General features: G+C 46.6%; 1 protein-coding gene across 1 annotated transcript; it reads right to left on the bottom strand.

Moving 5' to 3' along the window:
- Positions 1 to 351: 351 nt before the first annotated feature.
- Positions 352 to 27,153, bottom strand: SLC13A3 (solute carrier family 13 member 3; the record flags this gene model as incomplete). The annotated part of the gene is made up of 13 exons (XM_080354721.1): positions 352 to 537; positions 1,128 to 1,265; positions 1,604 to 1,765; positions 2,125 to 2,237; positions 3,488 to 3,585; positions 4,549 to 4,653; positions 6,447 to 6,542; positions 8,883 to 9,008; positions 9,889 to 10,074; positions 10,783 to 10,849; positions 16,824 to 16,987; positions 17,353 to 17,618; positions 27,043 to 27,153. The coding sequence occupies 13 exons, from the start codon at positions 27,151 to 27,153 to the stop codon at positions 352 to 354; spliced, it is 1,818 nt and encodes a 605-aa protein (XP_080210847.1).

The raw sequence follows: 27,153 nt of genomic DNA, 5'->3' as shown, positions 1-27,153 counted from the left end.
CCTCCAAAATGAGGCAGGGTATCAGAAGCTAGAGCAGCAAAGCTCACTAGCTCTCATGGGGCAGAGGCATCTACCCAAAGGTGCCTGACGCTTACAGGGCTGTCCAGTTAACAACCACCCACAGCAGATCGACTCTGGGAGAGTCTGATTGGTACCTGTGGAAGGTGGAGAAAGATCTTCAGAGAAAATAGCAAATGGATGTCGTGACACTGACCAGTATTTCTAAAAATAAAATGAAACCGGGGGTCCCATACAGTGTGAGCAGCCACATGGCTTTCCTCTTGTGCATACTCTGATGATTCCAGTGCCCAAATCCTAAGTGAGCGAGTCCTTCCCCAGGGATGGCTTTGTTCATACTTTATTTAGCGCACTTAAAGTGACATTTTCTACAGCTGTCGAGAGTGAGGTGTCATTTTGTGCATGGATATTGGCCCATACAGGGAAGGTCCCCAGCTGGAAAATGCTCTTGGCCCATGTGTTCATAGCCAAGCTAAGAAGCAGAACTCCCATAAGATTCATGAGCAACCCAGTTCTTGCCTACAAAAGAAACACAAAGACAACTGTTTAGACTGGACATCTACAGCCCATGAAGCATGAAGGTATTTGAATATAAACATTTTAAAAACTGAAGGCTTAATTGCCGCTAATTTTAGCAACATTTTAAGTGGGCTTTCTTAAGCCAAAGGCCATTCTGCAGATGCTTACCAAGCTTTGATCCATCAAAAACATTACCATCTGTTTAGCCTCAGGAATGTGAGCAGGAGCTGGGACTGAGCCTAATTTTACTCATAAGATTTCTCTGCGCTGGGGAACTTTTCCTGCATCTAGAAACCTATGAGAGCTGAGCTGCTGTCACGGGCAGGAACAGGAGCAGGGTCTGGGAGATGCTGAGCACATTCAAGACCAGCTTTGTCACCATTTGGAGCCACAGTGGCTCCAAATTTCAAAGGGCCAGACTTTATACAGGCTCTTTCTGCGTATCTGTGCCTTCAAATACTGCCGAGAACGGCATTAGACTTCAGCCTTTTCACTTTAGCACAAGTTGAACTGGTAACACTTCTGAAAATTACCATTTTTGACACTCAGGCTGATTGTTTTCAGCATTTTCTGTATCTAAAAGAACTTACCATATCCTTGACCATCAAGTGTCCAGAAGAAAATGCAATTGAGTTAGGAGGTGTTGAGACTGGCAGCATGAATGCGTAGGAGCATCCTATAGTTCCTGGTATCATTAAATAGAGGGGATTTACTTTCAGACGAATGGCCTTGAAAAACAGAAGGGAACAGAAAATGTACCTTGCAGATTTGGAGTCATAGGCAGATATATAAAGGAATGCAAACAGCTCCTACACTATGCAAAGCCCTACCCCACACTCTGCGATAAATAATCACATATCTCTCCAACAACATCTGAAGGGTTATTATCCTTCTGTGTTCACGTTATGCTACAGGTACTTGCTTTGTTGCTCTCCAGAATTTCAAAGTGCCCAAAGCCCAGGAACAGGAGAACCATATGGCACTTGTCCCAGCATAGACACAACAAAACCTGCCCATGCAAGGAGCAAGGCGAGGACAGAGCAGAAGAACAGCTGGACTACCTTACCAGCTCTGCCAAGACAGGCAGAAAGATGATAATGGTGGCCGTGTTGCTGGCAAACTCCGTGAACAAGGCGATGACAGTTGTGATGAGGATGACAGCCACAGGCGGTGGTACGCCCTCCAAGGGATGCAGGCGGCCTCCTATCCAGACAGACAAACCAGACTCCTGCAGAAAGGGAAAACAAACAAGCTGGAGAGCAAAGCTCTCGCCTCCCTGAACATAAATGGATCCCTCCTAGAACTGCAAATTACACACAACCTTCACTGACCCACACAAGCACCTGTGGGAAGTGTCCTCAGGGTGTGTAACAACAAGCAGTTTGAAAGGAGCTGCAAGATGTCTTAACCTCCTTAGTTATCTGCTCCATATCATCATGACTTGGAGCTGCAAAACACATCCTTCAGGAGCTGTGACCCTGTAGATGCAAATCTCCCAGAGGCAAACAAGAACCCAAATGACACCCTGATAAGATCCAACTCCGTCAGACAGGATGACTGCAACGTAGTGTCTGCAGCAGGTCTCACCTCACAGCCCTTGGCCATGGCAAAGCCTCCTCCGAGCAGCAAGATGATGTTCCAGGGCACCGTCTCTTGGGCCTTCCTCCAAGTCAACAAGGGCTGCATCTCCGTGTTTGGTGCTAAATGAAGAAAAAAACCCTCACGTCAAACACCCATCCAAAGAGGACCGTGTCAGTCATCATCTGATACAACGAGCTCATGGACCTGACACCAGGGCTGGAGCTTACTAAACATGAGTTGCTGATAAAATATACATATGGAAGCTCTTAAGGCAGACAATTAAGAGACCATTTAAGTTAACATCAAATCTTACAATAAATAAATAAATAAATAAATTCTAGAACTTCAAGATTTCTTTGAGGCTTTCTTGAGGGAACATTTAATATCAGGTTAATTTTTTCTCTGTAACAGACAAACATTATCTTCAACAGATGGTAGTCTGTGGAAGGAGGAAATTTTCTAACATTTGAATTATGAAGATATTATTAATTCTCCACTTGCTGTTCAATAGCCAGGAAGTTTTATAGCAAAGAGCCCATCTCCCCTAAAGGCCATCTCTTAATTCACGGTGAAGTGAGCCCTGTCATATGGAAGGATGCATTAATGGGACTGCAATTTTCTGCTGAACAAGGGCACACCTCTTTTACCCAGAGGAGCTGATTCAACATCTTCCCGCATATGAACAACATGACAAGTGTGCATGAATCAGAGCAACAGCAGTAACTGGTATTTTGTTCCCACAGACCCTGGGCAGTGCTGTATCATCCATGAAGGGCCTTCATCAGCTGCATCTCCACATTAACACCAAGTGGCTTATGAATTACAATTTGTATCTCATTGCTACTCGAAAAGAGAAACTCAAGACCACAAAAGAAGACTCCTGGTACCAGAACCTGCTGGTGAGTTTGGGCACTAGGAGTTTACATTCTGAGTCATTCTAGGGACTGAGGAAGGGCCGTTATTTCTGAATATGGATAACTCGCCCAGCTCTGCCCTCTGGGAGGTTCCTGCTCCCACCTGAGGGACAGGAGCTGTTTGGGAGTCAGCAACCAAACCTCTGCTTCGCAGTCAGCAAAGCAACACTGATTTCAGTTTCCTTCAGCCCACCAGAGCGTTATCTCTGACAGCTGTGTGAGCATTTGAGTCACTCCTGCAACCAGCAGCAGGGCAGCGGCTACCGAACCTCTCCTGGCACTGCAGGGAAAGACCCTCTGTGCAACCGCCCCTCCAGCCCGCGGTGCTGCAGCCCGCCGGGGCAGCTGCGGGGCTCGCGCGGGCCCGGGGTGGGGCAGCGCTGGCTCCTGCTCTGTGCCGGCCCACCAGCGCACAGGTGAGCGCACAGTCCCGCCCGGAGGGGCCCCCTACGCACCTTTCAGGTCAAACCACCACCTGAAGGAAGGTTTTTGCGAAGGGAAGAAGAACAAAATAATCACAATGGTGATTCCGGTAACTGCATCTGAGATAAACCTGTCCAAAAACAGCAGAAACACTGGTAAGAAAAAGCCTGTAAAACAACAAAGTTTATGAGAACAGGGATTTACAAAAGAAGATTACAAGTTTCCATCAGGTTTGAACAAGATTCATTGTTCACAGTTCTTTTCTTTTTAATTCCCTGTCGAGTTGCATTTCTAAGATGGGCTTTGAAACCCCTAGAAAACTGCTCTGCAAATGTAAACACCAAGATCTAATCCCCACCACACTGATGCTCTGGCTGTTTTGCTTGGGGAATTGTGGTCAGTCCATGACGGGTTGCGAGGACAAACTTCCCCAGCTCATTGCAAGGAAGAAGGAATGCAGAGCCCAGACCTCTTTGCAAAATGATCAGACTATACAGTGAAAGGCAAGCTCCATACAGTAAAGAGCTTAAGCATGTTTTTGATTGTAAGGAACTATTAACTGATGAGGAAAAAGTCTATAATTACTTTGCTGTATTAAGGAATCATTTATTAAGCTAGGTTTTATTGAAAAATAAAATGAAGGTCTCTTACGTTAAGAAATAACACCACCCCCTCTCACACCAACTGCTACATCCATTCATCCTCCCAAGGTATGGATGGCACAAGGGAGACAAACTCATCAAACAGACAGGATAGCACAAGGGATGAGCTCTTGCCATCCATCTTCAGCCTCCAGACCTCCAGTGCATAAAGAGTTCAATATTTCACTGCAAATGTACCTATAAACAGCATTCTCAACATTAAAACCCTAAGGATGGCCTCAGATACACACGTGACAACTTCCCACTGGGTTTCATGTACCTCCTCCAAGAGAAAGAAACAATAAAGCTGGCTCTGCTTCTCAAAGCTCAGCTTAATTTATTCCAGGAAACCTGAGCAATAGTGTTAAGCGATACAATGAGAAACCTCAGAACCTCAATGACTTTGAAAGCCTATTGAAAAATATGACAGTGCAATGAAAATAAAGTCTTACCCCGGTGCAAACAAGCTTGCCCAACCTGGAATGAATTTGGGATCCCTGGAGAAGAGCATGATTGCAAAGATGCAGAAAAAGAAGAAAATTGCCTGTTCTGCAAACCTAAAATGGAAAGAAATGCAGTTAAAGTGCTGCTGTGCTAAAGGGGTCGATCCAACCTAGGACAAGTATTGAGCTGAGGCTGCAGCAGATTAGGTGAGAAGTTAGGCTGGTTTTCTTAAAATAACTACAGTGAAATATTGGAATAGCTTGTAAATCTCTTTGCAAATATTGATACTAGCCAGCAATTATCTCTTATTGGAAGGCATTAAGAAGAGGCAAGGCAGGCATCAGGAACGTACAGACCAGATGTCACAACACTTGTACGCAAGGCTGACGAAGGGGTACGGCAGACGAAGGGCCAAGCAGCCTCTCATGGGCACTCCTCTTGGCGCTGCCCTCTGGGATGTGCCCAGGGCAGGGCCAGCCGGAGAGGGATCCCCTCCAGCTCAAGAAATGTAACAGGATTGGCTGAGGTTCAATTCATATGAGACAGCAGGAACAAACTTCAAGGTCAAAACCTAAACAGTATCTCTTAGGTACATGACAAACAGCGGGGGAAATGGCATATAATTCACTTAGTATCAGGCTTGACTCCAGTCAGTCAAGATTTAACCAAAGCAACAACTCAAAACACTGTTTAAAATCTCCCCGAGCACAAGGAAGGGCATTTAAGCTACTGGGAAGAGGCCACTCGCATTGATTTTAAGTTATGGGTTTGCTAATCAAATTGGTAGAGCACAGCTTAATGGACTTTCTCACTCCTAGACCTCAAAGTGGGACTTTGATTCTTTCAGAGACATTTTGCAGGCTGCTTGATAATGTACTGAATGGAACGAGTAAACCAATTTCTTTCATTTACAGCACAGGCACAGACAATTGTCTTTGAAGAACCACTCCATTTTCCACTCAACAGCAATAATTACAATGTTGATAGCAAGACACAAACATCACTGAATCTTCACAGCATTGCTGTGAGTATGAAAATATTATTTTACAGATGGAGGCACAGAGACCATTTAAGGCTAAGACTTAGAGTTTCAAAATCCTTCACTAGCCCTGATTGCCCAGAATATCGGTGGCCAGACACACTGAGGGTTTGATTCTTGGAGACACACAGCTTCTCCTGTTCCCCCTTTTTTTGGCATTTCTCATAAGTCTAAAACTCGTGTTTCTTTCTGCTGGTTCCTTCTCCAAAATATGATCCCCATTACTGCAATTTGCACCAAGCTGTTTCCAGAAGACGAGACCTTCGAGAAACTACAATAAGAAGCTACAAGTGTCTTGTTCTTTCTTCACCTAATACAGCTGAAGAAGTTATTCAGAAAAAATAATGTATTCCATGACATGGATCTGACTTCTTTCCATATACTTTCTTTGAGCAGCTAATTAGTGTTCTTAAAGCATATTCACAATCCATGTGATTCATATCTATCAAAGGATTCATCAGCCTTCTTAACAAATACTTCCAGCTTTGCACAACAGACATGCACAAACCTTCACCATTCAGACTGTGTTGGTCAGTACGTAACACACACAAGATTGGTTTTGTCCCTGGAGTAAAAAAATTACAAACAGTAATTAAACAACCCAGCATGAATTCACTCTATAATACGAACGTCATTCTTGAGAAGGCTGGAGTACAAGCTGCTATTTGCAATTATTCCTGTAGGTGAAGGTGGAGAGGCTGAAGCATGCAAAAAGCAAACTGCAGCAGGTTACGAACACTGAGTGGAAACATCTATTTCACTTTCTTCTGAAAAAAACTCGGTTTCCCCTAGGTCTCCACTCTTAAGACAGGACATTTCCAACCCACTTGATTTCTTTTTCATTTCAGTTCCATCTTTATCACTCACTTTGTTGGACCCAGTTTCTGATAGTCCTCCTTTATCACTTCTCTGGCTCGGGCTTCTGCATCCACTCTTACATTGGACTTTTTTGTTCTCCAGCCCCTGACAAGAAACAGAATTATATGCTTACACACCTCTAACATAAGTGATACAACAGTAAATGCTGCATTTTCTAACGCAGTACACACACGACACTGCATATTTCTCCAGTGTCCGTCTGTTCTGCAAGGTTCAAAGAGCTGCACACCTCTGGTGGCTCAGTTTGCATTACTTTCAAATTGTGAATACTGATGATGAAGGTCTCTGCTGTAGACACAGGCCACAAGGCCCTGTTTTATATATTCTTTCTCATTACATTCATACAAAGGAGACCTGCAGAGGTTAGGAAGTTTCCTTTCATTTATATTCTAAACCAATTCCTCCAACATGGGCTGTGATTGCCAAAAGAATGTCCCAGCATTGAAGGATTTCCTCATCTCTAGGAGATACCTACTTGGGCAGAAGAACTGGGAAGAGGGGGACACGGAAAATTAACATCTCTCCACTTCTCAAGTCACTTGCAATTTCCTGAGTGATCCCAGGATGCTGCTGAGGATCAACAAAAATGTGAGGAATTTTTAACTGGCCGGGAATGTTAATGTGCTCTTGGCTAAGCCTCTTAGCTGTAAGCTGATGGCACACACCGATTGCGGTATGTGCATACAAATGGTACGTTCATATCTCACACTCCATCTCCCATCACATCCCATGCCACTGAACCCTGTTTCTAACCCTGACTGTGACCTTGACTAAAGCAGCAAACCCCAGCTTCCCGCGCCAGGCGCACCCACCCAGCCCCAGGGCGCCCGCACTTCCTTACCGCGTCACTTTCAAAGGGACATCCTGGCTGAACCTTCTATGTGGATGAATGGTTGATCATTCAGAAGGTCCTGAACCTCAAATAGATATGCCTAGCCCTTCAATTTCTGATTTTTTGCAGGGTGTTATTAAACAGCAGCTTCAGCTCAGCTCAGCCAGCCAGTACCTATGCCTTTTACTTTCTTTTGGATTCAAACAAAGACAACTCGCTATTCCAGCCATGTCCATCTGCCTGGACTGTGCTGCAGACACCAAGGACTTGTCCACATAGAAAGTCCAGTCACGATCCCTGAGTCATTGCAGCCAGAGCAGCCCAACAAACTCCTGCAGACACTCGGTTGCACTTGTCCAGCTTTGCAATGTCTCTACCGAGGCACTTGGCCACTGGGGAATTCTGGTATCTGCGCTGGCCCAGCTATCTCAATAAAGCTGGGCTTTGTGCTGACAGAGACGAGCCAAACAAAACAAGAAGCATCACGTTCTCTGAGCACAAGACAAATTTTGCATTTCACCGGGGGCTTTGGCCAGCACAGCCAGGACTTCATGGGCAGGACATCAGGGTCATGCCCCAACCATCACCGTAGGACACAGGAATTAATTCAGGCTCCACAACACCCAAGCCCTGGGCAAGCAATGCAAAGCAACACAGGTCTAAGTGGCTGCGACCCAGCAGAGTGTCCCACAGCAGCACACAGATCCTCCCGCAAAGCCCCAGGAGCACTTTAAGGATCGGTGTTTGGCATTTTCTGGATTTAAACTTTCCCATTGATTTTTTGTCTCTGAGACAACGTAAATATTTGGACACCTGTTCTCTTCCCCAACACTCTACCCCCTCTACTTGTATATTTAACTCAAAATAACAAAGACTTTAGTAAAGACTAGAAATTCTGTATGGTCCCTAGAGGATGCAGGACCGCGAGTTTGTTACTACGACTTGTGAGAGCGCGCAGAGGGAAAAGGGGCTCTAAATGAACAGGAATGGCAAAGCACAACTGTTTAAAATAGCATACACTAGGGGCTGCATGTATCCAGCAAAGATTTATCAGAAAAATATGTTACTCTCAGTTACAGATTAATATGTTGTTGTAAAATTAAGCCCTGTTATGAAGCAAGCTGTTCCAAAAGCAAGTTTCTGCCCCAGGAACAAATCCTAGCTCTTTTCTGTTCTAGGAGATTTTTACTAATTCCAGGGGAACCAAGATTTCAAACTGGTCTTCAAAGTTTGATCCTGCTTTCTATTCTGTCAATGAAATTTGCTACAGGCTCAGGTCAGGCAACCTTAAAAAAACGCATGTTTAACTGAAGGAATATCTAATACATATTCTGTACACGAACATATCTCAGTTAGATAAAGTATATGACACTATGAGTGATCTTTAAGAAGCTGTTATGCAACAGGAATGCTTTAAAGAAAGATGACTTGCTATAGCATGAGCATCCTGAAGTTAGTGATGAAACTCCCCACCATCCATTAGATGATCTTGGGCAGAATCAGTAGATTTTAATATGAGAACCGTGATGAACATGTATTTTATGATGCTGGCACAACCAGATGATATATACATATAGAGAATATAGGCATACCTTAGGTTAATTCCTCCATACAGAATGGAGATCCATAGCCATCCCAGGAGAAGAAAAATCAGCATTAAAGGAAATGCAAACATAAACCAGGAACCAAAGTTCACTACATCACATTCTGGAAAATAACTAAGCAAATGGGGAAAATCAAGTTAACGCAAGAAGGGAAAACAATCCTTCAACTTAAGGGCAAACAAACATCTGAAATCAGCAGCAAAATATCCCACAAACCACTGTGCACGTACAAGCTGCTCCTCTCTGTGCGTTAGCTGTTACCCAGGTACTAGAAGCTGTGGGGAATGTTGTGTTGGACAACCCCCCCGTCACCCCCTCTCACCAAGCCCCGCTGTGCAAGCCCACCGGGAAGGTCTGAAAACCTCTCTCCAGGTGCGCTGGTATTTTCATACGATCATAATCCTGAACACCCAGGATCAAACCCTGCTATAATAACTGCTGGAGAGCTTGAACATGATCCTCCTGGGGATGCTGTGCCCGCCTAGGAGAGAGCGAACGTTCTGCTTGTAGAGGCCAAAGTTAACAAATACCCACAGCCACTTAGGATGGCACAAATCTCTGCTCCTATGCACGTAGGAGGCATTTTTTCTGACTATGAAAACAGGCAAGAAGCTCCGAGTTCCTTATTTTTCTACCATTCAGTGGTGGATGTAATTGCTCACAAAACACTACACAGGCTGTTTCATCAAAACAGTTACCAGATTAATTGTGTGTAGTCAAGTTCCATTAAATTTGATGGGATTAAGAGCATCAGGAAGGTGAAGCACATATGCACTGGCTTGGCTGACAGCCTAACTGGGTGCACTGGAAACCTGCTTATTACAGCTAAGGCTGTCTCTGCTTTCATCTGCTCACAAAGTTTCACAAAATGCTCTAGAAGGGTCTGAATTTTACAAACTAGCCCTAAGCACAGAAGGGCATTTCCTACAGGGATGGCAAACACGTCTCTCTCTTTTCCAGGATTTACAGGGCTCTCCAGGACGGCCTCTCATACCTCTTCAGCTGTCCCAGGAGGATGAGGTTTGGTGCAGTTCCCGTCAGCGTCGCTGTACCTCCGATGCTGGCTGCATATGGGATTGAGATGAGGAAACCCTTCCATATATTTGTTTTGTATTCCTCCTCTTTCTTTAAATCTGAGAGCGTATCACCGGTAACCTCCTTCTCCTCTGTCAGATCTTTGCTTTAAAATAGTCCAAAAGAGAATCCAGTGAAAGCCCTGGTTTAAATACAGTGCAACCACTTCAGAGCCTTGACAGAAGGAAATCTCCCAGTTTTTTGAAATCCAAGCTAACACCTGAGCAGCTCAGTGTGGCTGAGGGGCCTGCTCGGTGAGCTGCCACTTGGGACCGGCAGCCCTGCATAGGGCAGAGCACCGTCAGCACCCGTCCATAGGAGCCGAGGGCACATGTGCCTTGCCCAGCCCCTCAGAAACTTGTAACACTTGGCATGAGGTCCACAGGACCGCTAAAAGGAAAAAAAATGTATATATATAGCACTGAGAGGAGAGAAACATCTGTTCCTGAAAAGATGCTTCTTTCCCATCATTGTTATCAAAACAGGACCATCACCGGTGTGTAAATCCTGGTGGCTTCTACATCACCAGCTTCGCACACTTGATGTTCCTGAGAAAAACCAAGGCACAATTCCGCAGCAGGAGACACCTCTGGCTACCATTTCAGAGTGGCTGGCAAATCTCTGCAATAATTTGGACATGCAGAGGGATGCTAGACACACAGAGGAGGATTTCTATCATCAGGCTGCTTAGTGATTGGAATGTTTGGTATAATGAAAACATTTCAATTATTGGATTTCAAATTCCTAAAACTTGGTCTAGCTCAGGGGATAATTCTCTCTCAACTCTCTAATACAAACTTTATAGTTAACTTACTCCTCAGTACTTGCCAGAAACTGCATCTCAGTTGGTACAGTGTAAAGTTTATTCTGCTGTAAAGATGCTGAAAAAGAAAGATGAGGACTTTAAAACAGTTCAAAGCATCTAGAAAATTCTCCTTGAACCAAACAGAGGAACGGAGGAAACTGCCATTTACAGACGAGGGGCCGCGCAATGAAAGTGTGGGCTCAGGCCGTGGGGACAGGAGCACCTGGCAGGGATGAATAACCCCGTCTTTTCTTGCCACCGCTCCGGTCCCACTGCAGCACCCCGCTTCTCCTCCAATACCCAGACACTCGGTCCTTTCACTACTGCCACTGGTTGGACTCTGGGATCTTCTAATGTGACCAGGAGTTCCAGGGTGTCCCTTATCAAGTCACAGGTTTGGGGTGGGCTTTTTAAGGGAGGTTTAGCCTAAGCTTATTCTTGGGAAGCAAAATTGTTTGGTCTGATGTATCTGTGAGGCACATTCCTCAAGGTACAGCAGGAACACTCCCTGCTACAGAGCTCCATTCCCAGGGGATGAGAATTCTACTCCTTGCAGACAGCTAGCGCAAAGTCACCACAAAACTGTAGTTGACTCTTTAAAGACAAGATTGGGACACATTTGGGGAATAGGCTTCAAACTAGGCCCTCTGAAATCCACCCCAACAACATGGGCTGCTCGCAAGCCCAGCATCCCCTCTGTAAATGACAGAGCCTGCAGGTTGTGCAACCAGTCCCCAGCACAAGTTTAGGACCACCCCAGGGATTCTGCTGCACACCCCATCTCCAGGGACCATCCTGCATATCTCACATGGGCTCTGCCTCACTGGTCTTATCAACAACCACAGGGAACACAGGCAGGACTCAGGAGCACTGGGGAAAGGGTTCATTTTGACCAGAACGACCAATGTTTTCTTTGGCAGTAAACTGGGAGGTGCACACCACTCTACCACACACATATATAGGAGAAATACAAAAATCAAAAGACAGAAATGCAGTACAATCACCGTTTTTTTACAAGATCTCACACTAAGGCTTGTGACATTCGCAGTCTGGCTAATGGTTTGACCCCTGAGGTTGGGAGTAGACGTGTGCTGTTAAACCCAGCTCTCCACGTTCCTCCTCAGAACTGGAGTAACTTGTGAGCTTTATCCACCTTCAGTCCAGGTGGCCCTTCCCCATCACCACTGGCTCTGCTGCCTTTCCTAGGGCTCTTTGCCTGGTTTTGAGTCCCTGCACCTCCCCAAGTTTTGCATGTAGACCCCATTTCCTGCCACTGCCACTCCAGCATTCCCAGAGTTTTTCTTGCCCCCCCTCCTCAGGCTGAAACACCGTCCTCTTTTACCCATATATGCACTGAAGACCAAAAGCAGTTCATGGGGAAGGGCCAGTGGTCAAAGTCTCTGGACTTGCTCACGTGTACACCAGAGACACCAAGCTCACTCCAGCTCAGTGAACCAAGGAATTTTGCAAAGTCATGTTTTACACATTGCTAATTTACCAAATTGCAGTTAATTGGCTTGGATGCACATATGCTGAGCTTTCATCCCCACCATGCCACGGCCGAAGGATGTAATTAGAAGGACAGACATTAACCGATGGCTGACTGTTGATCCCCCAAAGCATTTAGCCCAAGGCCTCTTACCACTGATGTCCCATTCAACCTTAGTGCTGGCTCTGCAAAGAGATGGATTTCATTCCACCTCTTAACATTTTTCAATTTTTTTTCCCTGCTTGGCCCAAACTCCCATCCCATCTTGCCAGGACCATCTGTGAGTTCCCTTTGCAGAGCTTGCTTGTGGTAACCGTGCAAAGGAAAGCCAGAGTTTCTGCAGAGCAAACTTTTCCTATGAAACTTGTAAAAAGGATTTGAAAATTCTTACAGGTCCGTAAGTCAGAACAGGCCACATACCACTGAGGCTGTACACACCTCCCACAGAGCCATACAAGAAGGATTCAGTGGCCATTTCACAGAAATAACTCATATACCTTATAGGCTTGTCCTAGAAAAGTTTGGCTTTAATCGCCTTTTAATTGTTTCTAAAAGACTGAAAAGGCCTGAGAAGGACTATGCTCACCCAGCGAGGTGCAGGCAGCGGTGCTGGGGCCATGTTGTGCCAGCACGGGCCACTGGCCAGGCAGCAATGTCCAAAAATGCTTATTTCCCACCTGCCCCTTTGGAGACATCACTTCCAGATCCATGACCCACCAAGACACCTCAAGCACTGCCTGCAGTTTATCATGAATTTGAAGAAGATACTGGAAAAAAAGGGTGGAAATATTTTCCTGTAATTTTTACCTGTAGATATTTAAGCTGCTCAGAGAAATGAAACATTGCCAACAGTGGGCTAGTGGGCAGAGAACAGGAGAGATGGTCAGGCTCACTAGCACAGCAGTTTCCCCTTTGCCACATGCCTATTACACTGTTTGTGTTTAGGGCTGGAGATGTCAGACAGAATTGTAGGGAATCTGTAACCCAGCTCCAAAACGAAAATTCTGGAAGTCAAAAAAAGCTTTTGACCTATAACATGCTGTCCACATGGTGGAACATAGACACAAGTGATTGCAACCTTGAGGTTCTCTCATCAGCAAAAAACTGTGACCAGCTGATCAGACACATCACTTTAATCCTGGTGTCTGTGTGTAAGCAAAGCCCTTCACAAAGCTGATTTCATACACTTGTTGAGAGTTCTTCAGAAAATCAAATGTCTTTACATGCTACATATTCTTTAATATATTTTAAAATAAATTTTATTTTAGACAGTTAAATATTTTTTAGCCTGCTTGGCCCTATTACAGTGTCATTAAAGTATATCCAAGCAAATTTGCAAACTGACCTTACCATATGCCATTGTAAAAGTTGGCTTCCACATGCGGTCCACAAATGAACCTGCCTGTCTTTTTTGACATGCAGATTACAATTCAGATTATAAAATGAAGTGGACTATACCTTTTTCTCAAATGTGTTCCTTACATTCAGTCAGGTTTCATCAGGTCTGTGAAAACACTTGCAGAAATAACCCCACCGGAGATGTGCAGCCAGCCCTGGCTGCCGATGACACCTGACACCCCTGCAGAACACTCGCCTTCACACCCCCGCTCCAGGGTGCAACGCTGAATCCGTCACTTTTGACTGACTTCAGCTTTAGGGCTTCCTTCAAAGAACTCAGCTTTTCCTCATCCATTCAGAAAGGTTACAGAAAAGGACAGATCTACTTTGGGAGACTCAAGTTCAGATTAAAAGTCTATGAGAAAACCTGCATTTTGGTGTTGTACATTTTACAGATGAGGACTCCTTCACTTCTATTTATTACTTTCATAAGTCTCTACCTCAAGAGAAACATACATCATCACGTCATCACATGATATTTGCAAAGCATCACTTTATTCATTCTTCTATTTGCATGCCTCTGTCTTTTCTGGTTTCTCTCACCACTATAAGCATTGTGAGCCAAGGACATTAACCACAGAACCCCAGGGTGTCAGGGGTTGGAGGGACCTGGAGAGCTCACCCAGTGCAATCCCCGCATGGAGCAGGAACACCCAGATGAGGTTACACAGGAAGGTGTCCAGGCGGGTTGGAATGTCTGCAGAGAAGGAGACTCCACAGCCCCCTGGGCAGCCTGGGCCAGGCTCTGACACCCTCACCGGGAACAAGTTTCTTCTCAAATTTAAGTGGAACCTCCTGTGTTCCAGTTTGCACCCATTGCCCCTTGTCCTGTCACTGGTTGTCACCAGAAGAGCCTGGCTCCATCCTCCTGACACTCCCCTTTATACATCTGTAAACATGAATGAGTCCCCCCTCAGTGTCCTCTTGTCCAGCTCCAGAGCCCCAGCTCCCTCAGCCTTTCCTCACACGGGAGATGCTCCACTCCCTCCAGCATCTTGGTGGCTGCGCTGGACTCTCTGCAGCAGTTCCCTGTCCTGCTGGAACTGAGGGGCCACAACTGGACACAAGATTCCAGGTGTGGTCTCCCCAGGGCAGAGCAGAGGGGCAGGAGAACCTCTCTGACCTACTGACCACCCCCTTCTAACCCACCCCAGGTCCCATTGGCTTCCTGGCCACAAGGGCCCAGTGCTGGCTCATGGTCACCCTGCTGTCCCCAGGACCCCCAGGTCCCTTTCCCCTACGCTGCTCTCTAACAGGTCATTCCCCAACTTACACTGGAACCTGGGGCTGTTCCTGCCCAGATTCAAGACTCTACACTTGCCCTTGTTCTATTTCATTACATTTCTACCCGCCCAGCTCTCAGCCTGTCCAGGTCTCTGATGGCAGCACAGCTTCCAGTGTCACCACTGCTCCCAGCCTGGTGTCATCAGCAAACTTGCTGACAGTCACTCTGTTCCCTCGTCCAAATCATTGATGAATATATTGAATAATCCCGGCCCCAGCACTGCCCCTGAGGCCCTGCACTGCATACAGGCCTCAGCTGGACTCTGCCCATTGACCACGACTCTCTGGCTTCTTCCCTCCAGCCAGTTCACAGTCACCTCACCACCCGCTCATCCAGTCCACACTTCCTCAACTTAGCAGCGAGGATGCTGTGGAGACTGTGTCAAATGCTTTACTGAAGTCAAGATAGACCACTGCTTTGTCACCATCCAGCCACCTGGTTATGCTCTCATAAAAGTCTGAGGTTGGCAAGCGTGACTTCCCCTTGGTGAAGCCATGTTGACTGCCCCTAATGACCCTCTTATCCTTGATATGTTTTGAGATGGCACCAAGGATAAGTAATTAATTTTGTGCTTGCCAATGTTTAGGACAACAGGGGTCTTGATTTCATGTGTTCCCAAACTCTACTATATCTAGTCACAACTACACAGACAAATAATTTCAGAAGATGGGGTCAAGAAGGTTCAAAGCAGACTGCTTCTACAGACACAAAACTATAGCAAGAAGGTCAGTGGGCTTGATTTTGACATATGTGACTGGTCAAAAATTCATAAAGGAAAGGAGATAAAGCAACCTGGAGTGCAAATATCTCATGATTGCTAGACATTAGTGATGAACACTTAATTATATCTTTATTAGAGTAGATGTATGTTTGAATCATCTTATGGGGACTCATTTTTCTGCCTTAGTGGAGCCAGTTGGAACCAAAAAGCCATTGCTTTTAAATCACAAGAGCAGAAGTAGTACTTCTTGTACTAATTAGTACAAGAAAGAGAAGCTGTGACTACTAGTCCAGCTATCAGTAATAACTGCAAAGGGGACTTCATGACTTCATTTCTGTTTTGCTATTTCTCATCACTGTCTGCCAGAAGCCCAAACTCCTGATAAATGACTTGTGAAGAGAGGGCTGGAGGAAGAGCTTATCTGACTGCACCCCCCTGCACCCCAGTCCAGCCTGTCCACAATCTGCTTGGGAACAACACCAGCAGTAGCATCAAGCTGGGAAATCACAAAGCACTTTATAAAGAGGTATTTAACCTGACAGCCTTCCCTTCCATCCTCCGTTTCTATTCCAGCTCGGGCTCCAGTTTCATGGGGGAACAAACAGGAAAATGAGAGGAGAACCCAGCTGTCCATGAACACACAGCAGCCCTGTGTGCTGCCATGGAGGGGCCATTGTCCTCACCTGTGTCCTGCTCTCACTGTCTGGGTGGCCCCTTGCCTGCCCCTGCAGCAACACACCGTTAGGTAGCACTTATCTGCCCAGGTATCACTATCTACAGCCCTGGCTCTGGGTTTCCCCGCAGTGAGACATCCGTACAAACCCCACCACTACTGTGCCACAGGGCTGGACTTCAGCTGATGCCAGCAGCAGGTTTCTGGAGCGGGTTGGCTGAGCATCACCATGTCTTGGTTTTCCCAGACAACTCAAAAGCTTTGCCTCCTGCATGACATGTGGAAGGGGCAGGATAAAAGGGAGCTTTATGCCAATACTCTTCCACCATGGTAACCATGCATATATTAAAACAGGACTAGCACTGAGATCAAGTTGCAACTAAGAAACCTGGTACTTGTGCCAGTGAAGTCAATAAAATGGGACAGATTTGATGGTGGCAGAGCAGATCTCAGCTGGCTTGTACTACTGCCCTGTCTCAATTACCTTGGTTTTCTTCATTTTCTCTGTTCATATCCTTAGATGTGTCTTTCTCCCCAAAGAGGCTTTTTAAAATTGCATTTGCAATTGGAAGCATCATAGCAGTGGAGGCAGTATTACTTAACCACATGGACAGGAAAGACGTTGTCAACATCATCCCTAGAATTAGTCTGGAAGAGAGAGAAAAAAGGAAAAGCTGAATTGCTTCAGTTTGGCAAGTTGTCTGATATATTGTAGCTATAGGAAGAAAAGCTCACATGCAGGGATAACAAAACTAATAGGAAAAGGGACTTCTGTGACTACCCTGTAACTGGATGGGGCACAAGTATGGGGCTGAACCAAATGATTCTTCCTGTGCTCCACTGGCCACTGAGCAAAGGCAAACAGCTGAATAAACCCAACAAGCTGGAAAAAGGTGGTGTGGAAAGCCCCCTGCTATGGGAGACAGTGGCATCACAGCCCACCACAGCAGAGCTGCTTTGCCAGTGCATGCAATTTACATCCCCCATGGAGATCCCCCTGCCACCGCAGTCACCTGGCTGGCTGGACTCCCACCAACATGAGGACCTGGAGCGCGATCCTGCGGTGTAAATTCCACTCCTCAATGGCTGAGGCCATGATTAAACCACTGAGGAAGAGGAAATTGGTGTCTAAAAAATATTGGGAGCAAACTTTGTTAGATGGTAGAATCCCCAGGAAGGGAAAGAGGACGATGGGCAGCAGAGCCGTCACGGCCAAGGGCAGCGCCTCCGTGCACCAATACAGGGCCATCAGCAGGATAACATAGAGACATCTTCCTTCCTGCAAAAGGAGGAGAGGGGAAAAGTAAGACGTGGCATTACAGAGATGTCTTTTTACTTGGAGACACTTGAACAAACAAAGCGCACCTATTACTGGTTCAAGTATACAGTATTTCTCGCAAATAACTTCCATCAAGTGCAACATCTTCCCCCTTACATTGTGTAGGGGTCCAGAACTTAAACCGATCCTCTGAGACCACAGCAAAACCCAAATCCTCCTCAACTGCCCGAGTTTCCCGTGTGCTACAGGCTGGCAGTGCAGTGAGGCATCAGCCAAGGAAGCTCTGGAGAGCAGGAACTGTCCCAACATGTTGAACCAGGGTGCTAATCCTCAGCAGGCACTGCTGCTGACACCCTTGGGTGTCCCAGCATCTGACCCTGCTACACTTAAAGTTTGTACTTGCTCTCCAACTTCCATAGTCATGCAAAGCACAGTCTGTGGAAAAAACAGCTTTAAAAGATGGATGTATTGAGTCCTCACATTTGCAATAGGAGGCACAGAGGAAGGCTGCTTTTCTTGGATCAGAGTCTCCCAAGAGATCTGTGAGAAACCACTCCACGGCACTCCACTCCAGTCCCTATGGGCATCAGTAAATCAAGCACCCTGGTGTCATGCCGCTTCCTGAGGGCACAGAGCTCGCCCATGCCCAGCATCACCGCAGCCAAGGCTGGCAGGAACCCAGTGCCCCCGCACCACGGCGTGATTTCATTCACCTGCCCAGGAGGCACAAACTAAACCAAAGCCATTTGTCATGACAGCCACAGCCAAAATAACGAGTGACGGAAAGAAGTCAGGAGAGCAGCTCCAAGCCAGGACAGGAGAGCCCCAGGGGACAAGTGGAGCCCAGTGCTGAGCTGGGCTCATCGCAGCAGGGCCGAACGGGGATACTGCCAGCGAACACGGGGCAGAGTGCCTGCAATGCTATAAATAACAGCTGGGAGTCACTTGGAAGCCACAGAGCTATTTATTTGACCACTCTCTTCCAGCTTGTTGAACAGGTTGGATTGTTACTCAAAGGCACCTTTGTCCCTCTGCTTGGACCCTCTTCCACTGCACCCAGGGCTGGGCTTGCCGGAGCTTTTGCTCAGCAACGTACCCACAAAGTGGATAAAAAACAACCACGGTCATTGTGAAAGCCAAAGAGTAGAATCTACCAATATCCTTCTGGATGCATAAAGCCAAGTGGATTGAAACCAATACAGATTCTTCATTTAATACATCTGTAGTGTGTGCCTGAAAATTAGCAAAAATGATAGAATTTCTGATTTGCTTCTAGCATTCAAGCTTTGCATTTCACAAGCAATTCTAGTAAAGCTTCAGTGCACATGGAAATGTGAATACTACAGAACTGAGAGTAATTTGCCCTGATTTTTCTAATACATTCATCGCAGCAGAGCAAGTACTTCTTGTGAAGTTCCCAAGATCTGGATTTACAGACCACTTGCAGTCCTCATTTTAGATACCAATGAAACGACACACAAGACACTGAAGTGAAGCCTTTACATTCGGATGCCAGCCTGGAACCTGGCAGTTCCCATGAGCTCCCCATGGCTTCGCCTCCTCCAAACCAGCAGGACCAGAGCAACCAACCTGGCCATGCTGAACTTTGCAAAAAAATAAAGAATTGTGGTTTAAAATGTTTGTACAATGGATTAGTGATTTCTTTTCCATGGCAACTGATAATTTTTCTTTACTCTGATTCTTTTTATACACCAAAGAAATAGCTTTGCTCTCATTAAGCCCTGTTCTTTTTAATCTCTAAAGACCACATAAATCATTTTTTTCTCCCACTGGCAAAATATTCTTTGGTTTTCTCAGGAAAGCTGCAGCAAAGTGGACTTCAAATAAACCCACTTTGCCTCATATAGGGGTCAAGCAACTGAAAATATTTAGCAACACCTTGATATAAGAGTGTACCAGTGAAGGCTTTAATTGACTTGATGAACTAGAAGTGTGATTTTAAAAAGCTAATTATAAACCAAGGGAAATTTATTTTCTGGTGTATGGAAAAATATTCTGGAAAGCATTGCAATGAAACACAGCATACTTCTAATAACTGATCTTCAGTGCAAGATCAAAAGCCAAGGGGCAAAATTGAAATAGGGCAAAAAAACTACTTTGTGGATGGTTTTCCCAAAATTTTGAAACCTGTAGGGATCAACAGCAAATCACTTCAAAAAGAAAAGTGTGGTATTCTACCCCAAGAGAGAACAAATTGCACCTATATTAAACAAGTTCTTCAGGTAAGATAGGAGAAACTTTGAACAAAAAAACCAAACAAGACCACGTCAGAATAACTTAGATTTGGAACAAGCATTCCACAGAATATTAAAAAAAAATTAAAACCATTAATGAAATTGAACTAAAGTCTATATAAAATTGAAAGGTTTTTGGTTTCAATACATCTTGCACATGTGAATTAATTAATGCTCCCAGTGCCCAGCAAGTTTGACTAGTATGCCAACAGCAACTGCTAACAAATGTCAGAAGAACGGCTTTTTAGGGAGATGGTCACAACCGCCCACACCATTGTGTGCAGCACCATCACCCTCACACAAGCTTTATCCTTCAATCCCTCTGCTCTGTCAGCATCAGACTCCTTCTACTTCCCTCGCCTCCCTGCAGCTTTGTTTTTATTTGTTTTTCAAAAAAAGTCTATCAAAGTTCAGGGGGGGAAATGGTGGCACATACAAACTTCAAAATGGGTCTTGTGATTGGGTTAATTTTATACCCATTTAATGATTTCCAGGGAATTGGTGGCTCTGAACTGCAGCAGCTCTCCTGTCTGTTGCTCAAGAGCCTTGGGAACAACCTCTGCCCCTCCAGACACAGATCCTGCCTTTGCTGCACTGACAGCAGTGGGAATTTTCCACACCCGGGAACCTGCTGAGCTGCAGCAGAGCAAGCCACGCCACGGGACGGTCCCCGTGGGCAGGGGAGCCCCAGGGAGCACGAGGTCTGCTGGAAGGGCAGACGAGGCGCCCCAGAGAAAGGAGGTGCTGGCAGCTGCTCATCACCCCTCCGCAGGCTCCCCCACCACCTCTCCACCCTACGACCAGGCAAACAAGTGCCAGAGAGCTGACAGGGCTCCTCCAGGACCTCAGTCCCAACACCAAGACATTTTGGCTGGAACTGGAGCTTTCCAAGCCCTTTTATCACACTGTCATCAAAAGAACATCCTACCTGCGATATTCGGAACTACTCAGTACAAAAAGTATTGGTGGCTTTTACCATCTTGCTCACAAACTGTCTTCACATTGCAGCGGTCACTGTGCTACTGGCCGTCTCACTCCCACTGCCTGCTCACCAACGGGATGGGTGTGTGAATCTGATTTCTGCTAAACCCAGCTCCTGCAAACATTATGTAATCTGGATGTAAACCAAGCCCTGTCTAACAGAGTTGTTTTGCTCCCTCCGGGTATTTGCAGAGTGGCTAGAGAAGGGCCAGTAACACAGAGACACAAGATGAAAGAGCTGCGGGGAAGGTATTTTGCTCTGGAGCTATGTTAAAAAGACATAAAGCTTATTAAACACTTTTATTGAAACTTCAAGAAGTATTTAGTTGTTGGCGGAAAAACAATCATTTTCTCCATTTTACAAACAGGACAGCTGAAGCTCAGAGAACGTGGGCAAATTGACCCAAACCATGTAGGAAACTAATTACAAAATTGAAATGAGCATCTTGGAGAAAATCTTCCCTGGGGCAGTGGCCGAGGCTCACGCCTTCTCTCGGAGCAGCGATACCTCCTACAACTTGAAACACTGATGGACTATTAAACAAAAACAGCAGAGCGTGACGATGTGACGCCCTGTGCCAGGTACCAGCGCTCCCCTTTTGATTGCGCATTCCAGCATCAGAGTTTAGTTTTGTTGTTAAGATAGATCCAACACATTTGATTAGAAGAAACATCTTCTGTGATGGTGAACCCCCCACAAGTTTAGTAAGCAGTTCCTATGATTAATTCATCTCACTGTTAAAATTATGTTGTGATATCTGAATCTGCCAGCTTCAATCCTCTGCATCTTCCTATGTGCTCCTCTTAGCCTGGGCCACCCTTATCCAAACTCTGCTCATGATGGATGTGCCTTCAAAGTAGCAACCAGGTTATTCCTTGCCTTTTTATTCTTTGAAAAATATACTGAGCTCCCACAGCCTTTCATCACATGGACTGTTTTCCAGTCCTTTACTCATTCTGAGACACCTCCCACAGCTTGGAAATGGCTTGGAGACACTGGAGCCAGACTGGAAGGGCAATTTGGTGAAAGCCACAACCTCAGCAAACAGCAGCCTGGTGGATCCTCACTGCTCTTGCTCAAACTTCACGCATCCATACGCACAGATATCACATTAACCCTCTTGGCTAAGGGCAGTCAGTTCGGTAGCCTTGTTCAACTAATTGACATCTCAAACGCTTTTTTTTTAGAATCTGCTTCCTAGGAGGGACAGCAGATCAACCTGACTTTACACAATGAGCACTTTCCTGAGTACAGAACAAAAATGTTTCATTAAATATGGCTTTTTCTGCATTGTCCATCTGGCAACAGAGCACCATGGGTCAGATTCCTTTTGTGCCACACACTTGAAACACCGCTCCTTGCTCTCAACACCCTGCCCAGGGATTTCTCCCTCAGTTCTTTCACATACCTTTTCACGTGTTCTGTGGTTCTTAGCTTCCAACTGACCCTTGTCAACTTCCCTTTTCCCCAAATACTGCTGCTTTACCTTCGTCTCTGTGCCAGCCTTCTCTTCACCAGGCTTGCCCTTTCTCCAGGCTGAAGCTCACAGTGCACGTGATAAAATATGGTCACCCTGTTTCCAGTTATCACCCCTCTTTCCTCACTGAATTTCTTTCACTTCTTTTAACTGACCATTGCTTCTAGCCTTGTGGAACTGGCCTTTCCAAATCACCAAGCATAAATGTAGTAGAGATGGACTTTGTGCACGAATTGTATCATCAGGCTACAATCACTCACTTCACCTGCCGGCTGCTCTCCTGCCCGGCACCCCTTGCTGAGCTCCTGCCAAGCTCCCGGCCCACCGCCCCGCTCACCCGCGCTGGCGTCGCCCCTTTCCCCCACAACACCTTTGTTTGGAGACTGTTCTTCTTTGCTTTCAGGTGTAAGCAATGTCATTTTCCTTCGGGAAGTTTTTAAAGTCTCCTTGTTCTAATTGGGAGGACTCATTACATCCAAGTTAATTTTAAATTGCTCTATGGCCACTGAAGAAGTCAAGTCTATTTTCTGAAGGCACTGGGCCCTATTTGCCTGCTCAGAGCTCCTTTTAGCAGATTTGGCTGCCTCAGCTGTTACCCAGCCAAGGAACTGTACACATTGAGTTCATTAGCAGCTGTTGGAACAAGCTCTTTGCACAGCTCATTAGAAGTACCCCCCATGCCCCTTCTAGCAGAACGGTTCCTCCAGCCCCTCCTGCCCCGTCTGAGCCCTTTGCAATCATTCACAGCCCCCTGAGCAGGGTGTCACGGGCCCTTCTACTCACGGGGCAAATATTCAGCCATTTCAGCAGCAGCCGGAGTGGGAGGTGACACAGAGACCCTTGTGCAGAGAACTGGTTCCTGGGAATTGGTTCCACACTGAGCATCTCCTTCTGCTGTGTCATGCGACACACACAAGTCACCATTTCAGCTCCAGTTTGGAGACCACACTCTGAGGTCTCAGCAAACCCACCCACAAAGCAGAAATTTAATTTCTCTTTTTAAGAGAAATGGGATTGCAGACAAAACCACTTATTCAAGTCTCCCTCTCCACGACTGCAACCTACAAAGGGCATCAAATAAAACCAAGGGTTATCAATGTAATGAGAGCGCCAGTGCCAGCCCTGACATTCTTCCTCTAAGGTGGGACTTAACACAGAGATCTGCAGAACAACGACCACAGGGTGAGAGCTGACGAGAGCTTTAATAGCAGCTTGCAGGGACAGATGCTGGGGTTGAGCAGCAAGAAGCAAGGCCAGACTTGATGGATGATTTTTCTCAAAGGATTTTCTCTCCAGGGAGATGTCACCAAGGTTCAGCTTTCACTAGAAAAACCCATTGCACCCAGACCACAGGGTGTCACTCAGAAATACACACCAATCCAAGAAGCCACATCTTATTTGTGCTTCTCTGTTGTATCAACTGCAGGTCATTATTTCTTGGTCTCCAGACCCAAGCAAAATGCTTCCCTTTAAGCCAAAGCTCAAGTGACTTCTTATGGCTCTAGTCCCTTGGGAGATTGAAGTTGCTGAGCATCCCAGTGCAGCCAAAGTAAATGGTGACATAATGCATGCACAGACTTTAACAACCCCAAGAGCAGGAAAGCACTGCAGAGCTGCCTGTAAGACACCTCCTCACAAGGGAAACCTCGTCCTGAGACTAGCAAGGCCTGAGCCTCGCTGCTGCTCATCTACCAGTTTCTATAACAGAATACCCTGTGCGGCAGCATACCAACCATTCCAGCAGGAACGTGGGGTTCTCCAGCCCATCTAACTCTGCCATGCTCCAGATGCACAAGTACTTAGTAGCATCAATGTTGCCACAAAGACAGCAATACACCCAGTAGCTTCCCCTGCCCCAGACTGCTTTCCATGGGTGCCCTGCCTGGGACAGCCTCCCAGTAACTCTAGCAGCATCCCAACCAGTTGAATTCCTTCTGAGATGGAGCTTGCTGAACACTCGAGGCAGCTCTTGTGACCTGGTTGCACAGGGGAGCACGAGGCTGGACTTGAGTCCCATGTTAGGAGAAAACATCTGAGCCGAGCAGTGCTGCTGAGTGCACACGTTTTCCATCACACACCAGATCCCTCACCCGCTGAGCCCTTGTCTGTTCCCCGCTTGGTGTTTTTGCACCATAGCTAGAACCATAACCTTCTCCCTCCCTCCCCTGCAGCCCCCGTGGCTCAGGCTGTGAGGGCAGTTCAAGCAAGCTCCAGACGTCAGAACTTAATCCCTTGTTGATGCAACAGCAAATTTCCTTTCTTGCTGAAGAAGTGAGCCTCAGAAAACTTTGTTTTGAAACAGCAGATGAATCACTGACCTCTGAACATGAACGGATACGATTTTCTATGGTAGCTCACAGTTCCAGGTTCACCCCATGCCAGACTGGGGAGAACTTGGTGCAGCTGCAGCTAGGCTTGCTTGCAGTGTTGCACTGGTTGACAGCCCCACAAGCGAGTTTTGACAGTGACCAGTGCAGGTACCAGTCAGGCTCCCTGCTACCAACCGTAATGCGTGTAGCGCCCATGGAAGACAAAGAACAAATCGCTAACATGAGCGCGCCAGCCAGCGCTCCCAGGCTCTCTCTCCCCCCTCACCCCCACCCTCTCAGCCGCAAACGCTTCCACTTTGCCATCACTAGTTTTTCATTAATAAAACAGCGTTGATCAGACTGGACTATGCATGAGGTGCTCTGTGGGCTGCACCCGGGAGCACTCCACACCACTCCACAAGAACGGAGCAGGTGTGAACAGCACCGTTACACCAGCAGAGACTTTGTTTTCTGTGCATATGGAAAAATCCCTTTCCTGAATGCCCAAATCTTTACACGGCCTGCGTAACGCTGTACACTTCCACCAGCACACAGCGCACCTGGAGCGAGGACCTTCCCGCCGCATAGCACCGCGTTCCTCTCCGATTTATCGTCACGTTTAACCGCTGTGCGGTTCAGGCACAAACTTGCTGAGCATACAGTACATCTCACCCTCTAACCATACAAAGATTTTACAAGTGCCAAACAAGATACTGTTACATATAATTGAAGTCACTTGTTCCACTACCATAAATGAATGTACAAACATAATTATCTAATTATGAATCTGCAAAGAAATTAAGTGACTGTTGTGCAGTATGCTTTCTGCTCTTTGAGGCAGACATTTACTATATTCTTATTAAGCACTTGAGCAATAACACAAAACAGAAAAAAAGGATATTAAATCCAAATAATTTTCACATATTGTGCCATTAAATAAAGCAATTGTCATTCTATTTTATTATTATCATTATTATTTGGGAGATTTATTTGCTATCTTGAACATAAAGGTTTCACCTGAAAAGCATTATACAGGCTATACAGTAAACGGCACCTTCATGTCCTTAGAGTATCTGAATCATTCCATAATCACCAAGTATGAGCATCACTTATCTTCTGATGTAAACAAAGTCGTTCTCAAATGGATTTGAGTCAGAATGTAAGAGTGAAATCCTGCCCACACTGAAGTCAGTGGCACAAGATTTCCCAGTGACTTCACTGTCCCATGGACTTCCACCAGAGGCTTGGACCTCCTGGTGCACAAGAGCTGCACACATGGGACAGCTGCAAAAATCCTCCAGCCTCGAAAATTTTGCCACACATTGCCTAATGTACAGCCTACCACATGTGCCAAACCCAAAACTAGAAGACTAGTTTTCCACATCTACAGAACAACATAAATATCTTGCTCACAAAGCCTTTTAACACAAAGCACCAAAGGTTTCTGATAAGAATCACCTGCAGCAATGCAGGTAGCACTCGTGGCTCCCCTGCACTTTCTAGCCCTGCACCACAAGCCCCGCTGCATGGCCACGTCCAGCTGTGCAGCGTCCCACACCGCTGCCTGGTGTCATTCCCATAGCAGAAGGATGGGACAGCAATGCCAGGCAGCCTCAGACCCCGGGCATTTGCCTTCCATCCCAGCTCGCTGTGTGATGCTGGCCATGGACCTGCTTTGCCTCAGTTTCTCTGGCTCTCCTTTGAGGGCTACTGATAAAAACTACAGTTAGGCAACGATCAGCAAAAACTACAATATCGGCAAGAAGTACTAGTTAGTGCTACTTAGTTTGAGCTGATTTTGAACCATTCCTTGTGCCTCCCAATGTCTGTACAAACAGCAGAAATATATTTCATGCTTTCTGTCTCTTCTTCCTCCTAAAGATTTAAGATAACCCAGGATGCCCTCTCCATTTGCACTCTGAGGTGGCTGCAGAAGGGTGAGAAGCTGTGGCAGACTACAGGCTTCAGCGATCCCCTCCCTCCATGGGGAAACCCTGGAACGTAGCAGGGTGACCCTAATAAGGGCCAAATACTGCCAGGGGTGAGGCAAGAGATGAGGAGCAAAGTGGGACACGGCACCGAGGCTCTGTCCCCAGTCCAGCCAGTCCCCAGACACTGATCCATACACTTGGTCCACGCCCCCAGTCAGTGTCCCCAGTTTGTGCCTCCTGGTCAACAGTCCCAGTTGGTGTCACCCAGTTAGCGTGCCCTAGTTGGCACACCCCAATCTGCAGCCCTGGCTGCAGCCCCTCTATGCGTGCCCCTGCACAGGTGTCCCCAGTCTGCAGCCCTGGGCAGCAGCCCCAGCTGCTGCACCTGCCCACACTCCACGGCCTCTGGGCTCCGTTCACGGCTCCGTTCCGTGCCCTCCACCAGTGCCCCCCCGACCAGGTGCGGGTACCTTGGGGGGCAGGCTGAGCAGCACCGGCACCAGCGCCAGCGGCGCGCCCAGCAGCACCACGAACCGCCGGACGCTCCACAGCTTCTTCACCAGCGCCCCCAGCGCCGCCAT

The sequence above is a fragment of the Nesoenas mayeri genome (genome assembly GCF_963082525.1).
Source record: "Nesoenas mayeri genome assembly, chromosome: 16".
Lineage (NCBI taxonomy): Eukaryota > Metazoa > Chordata > Aves > Columbiformes > Columbidae > Nesoenas > Nesoenas mayeri.
This window is presented reverse-complemented; position numbering and strand designations above follow the sequence as displayed.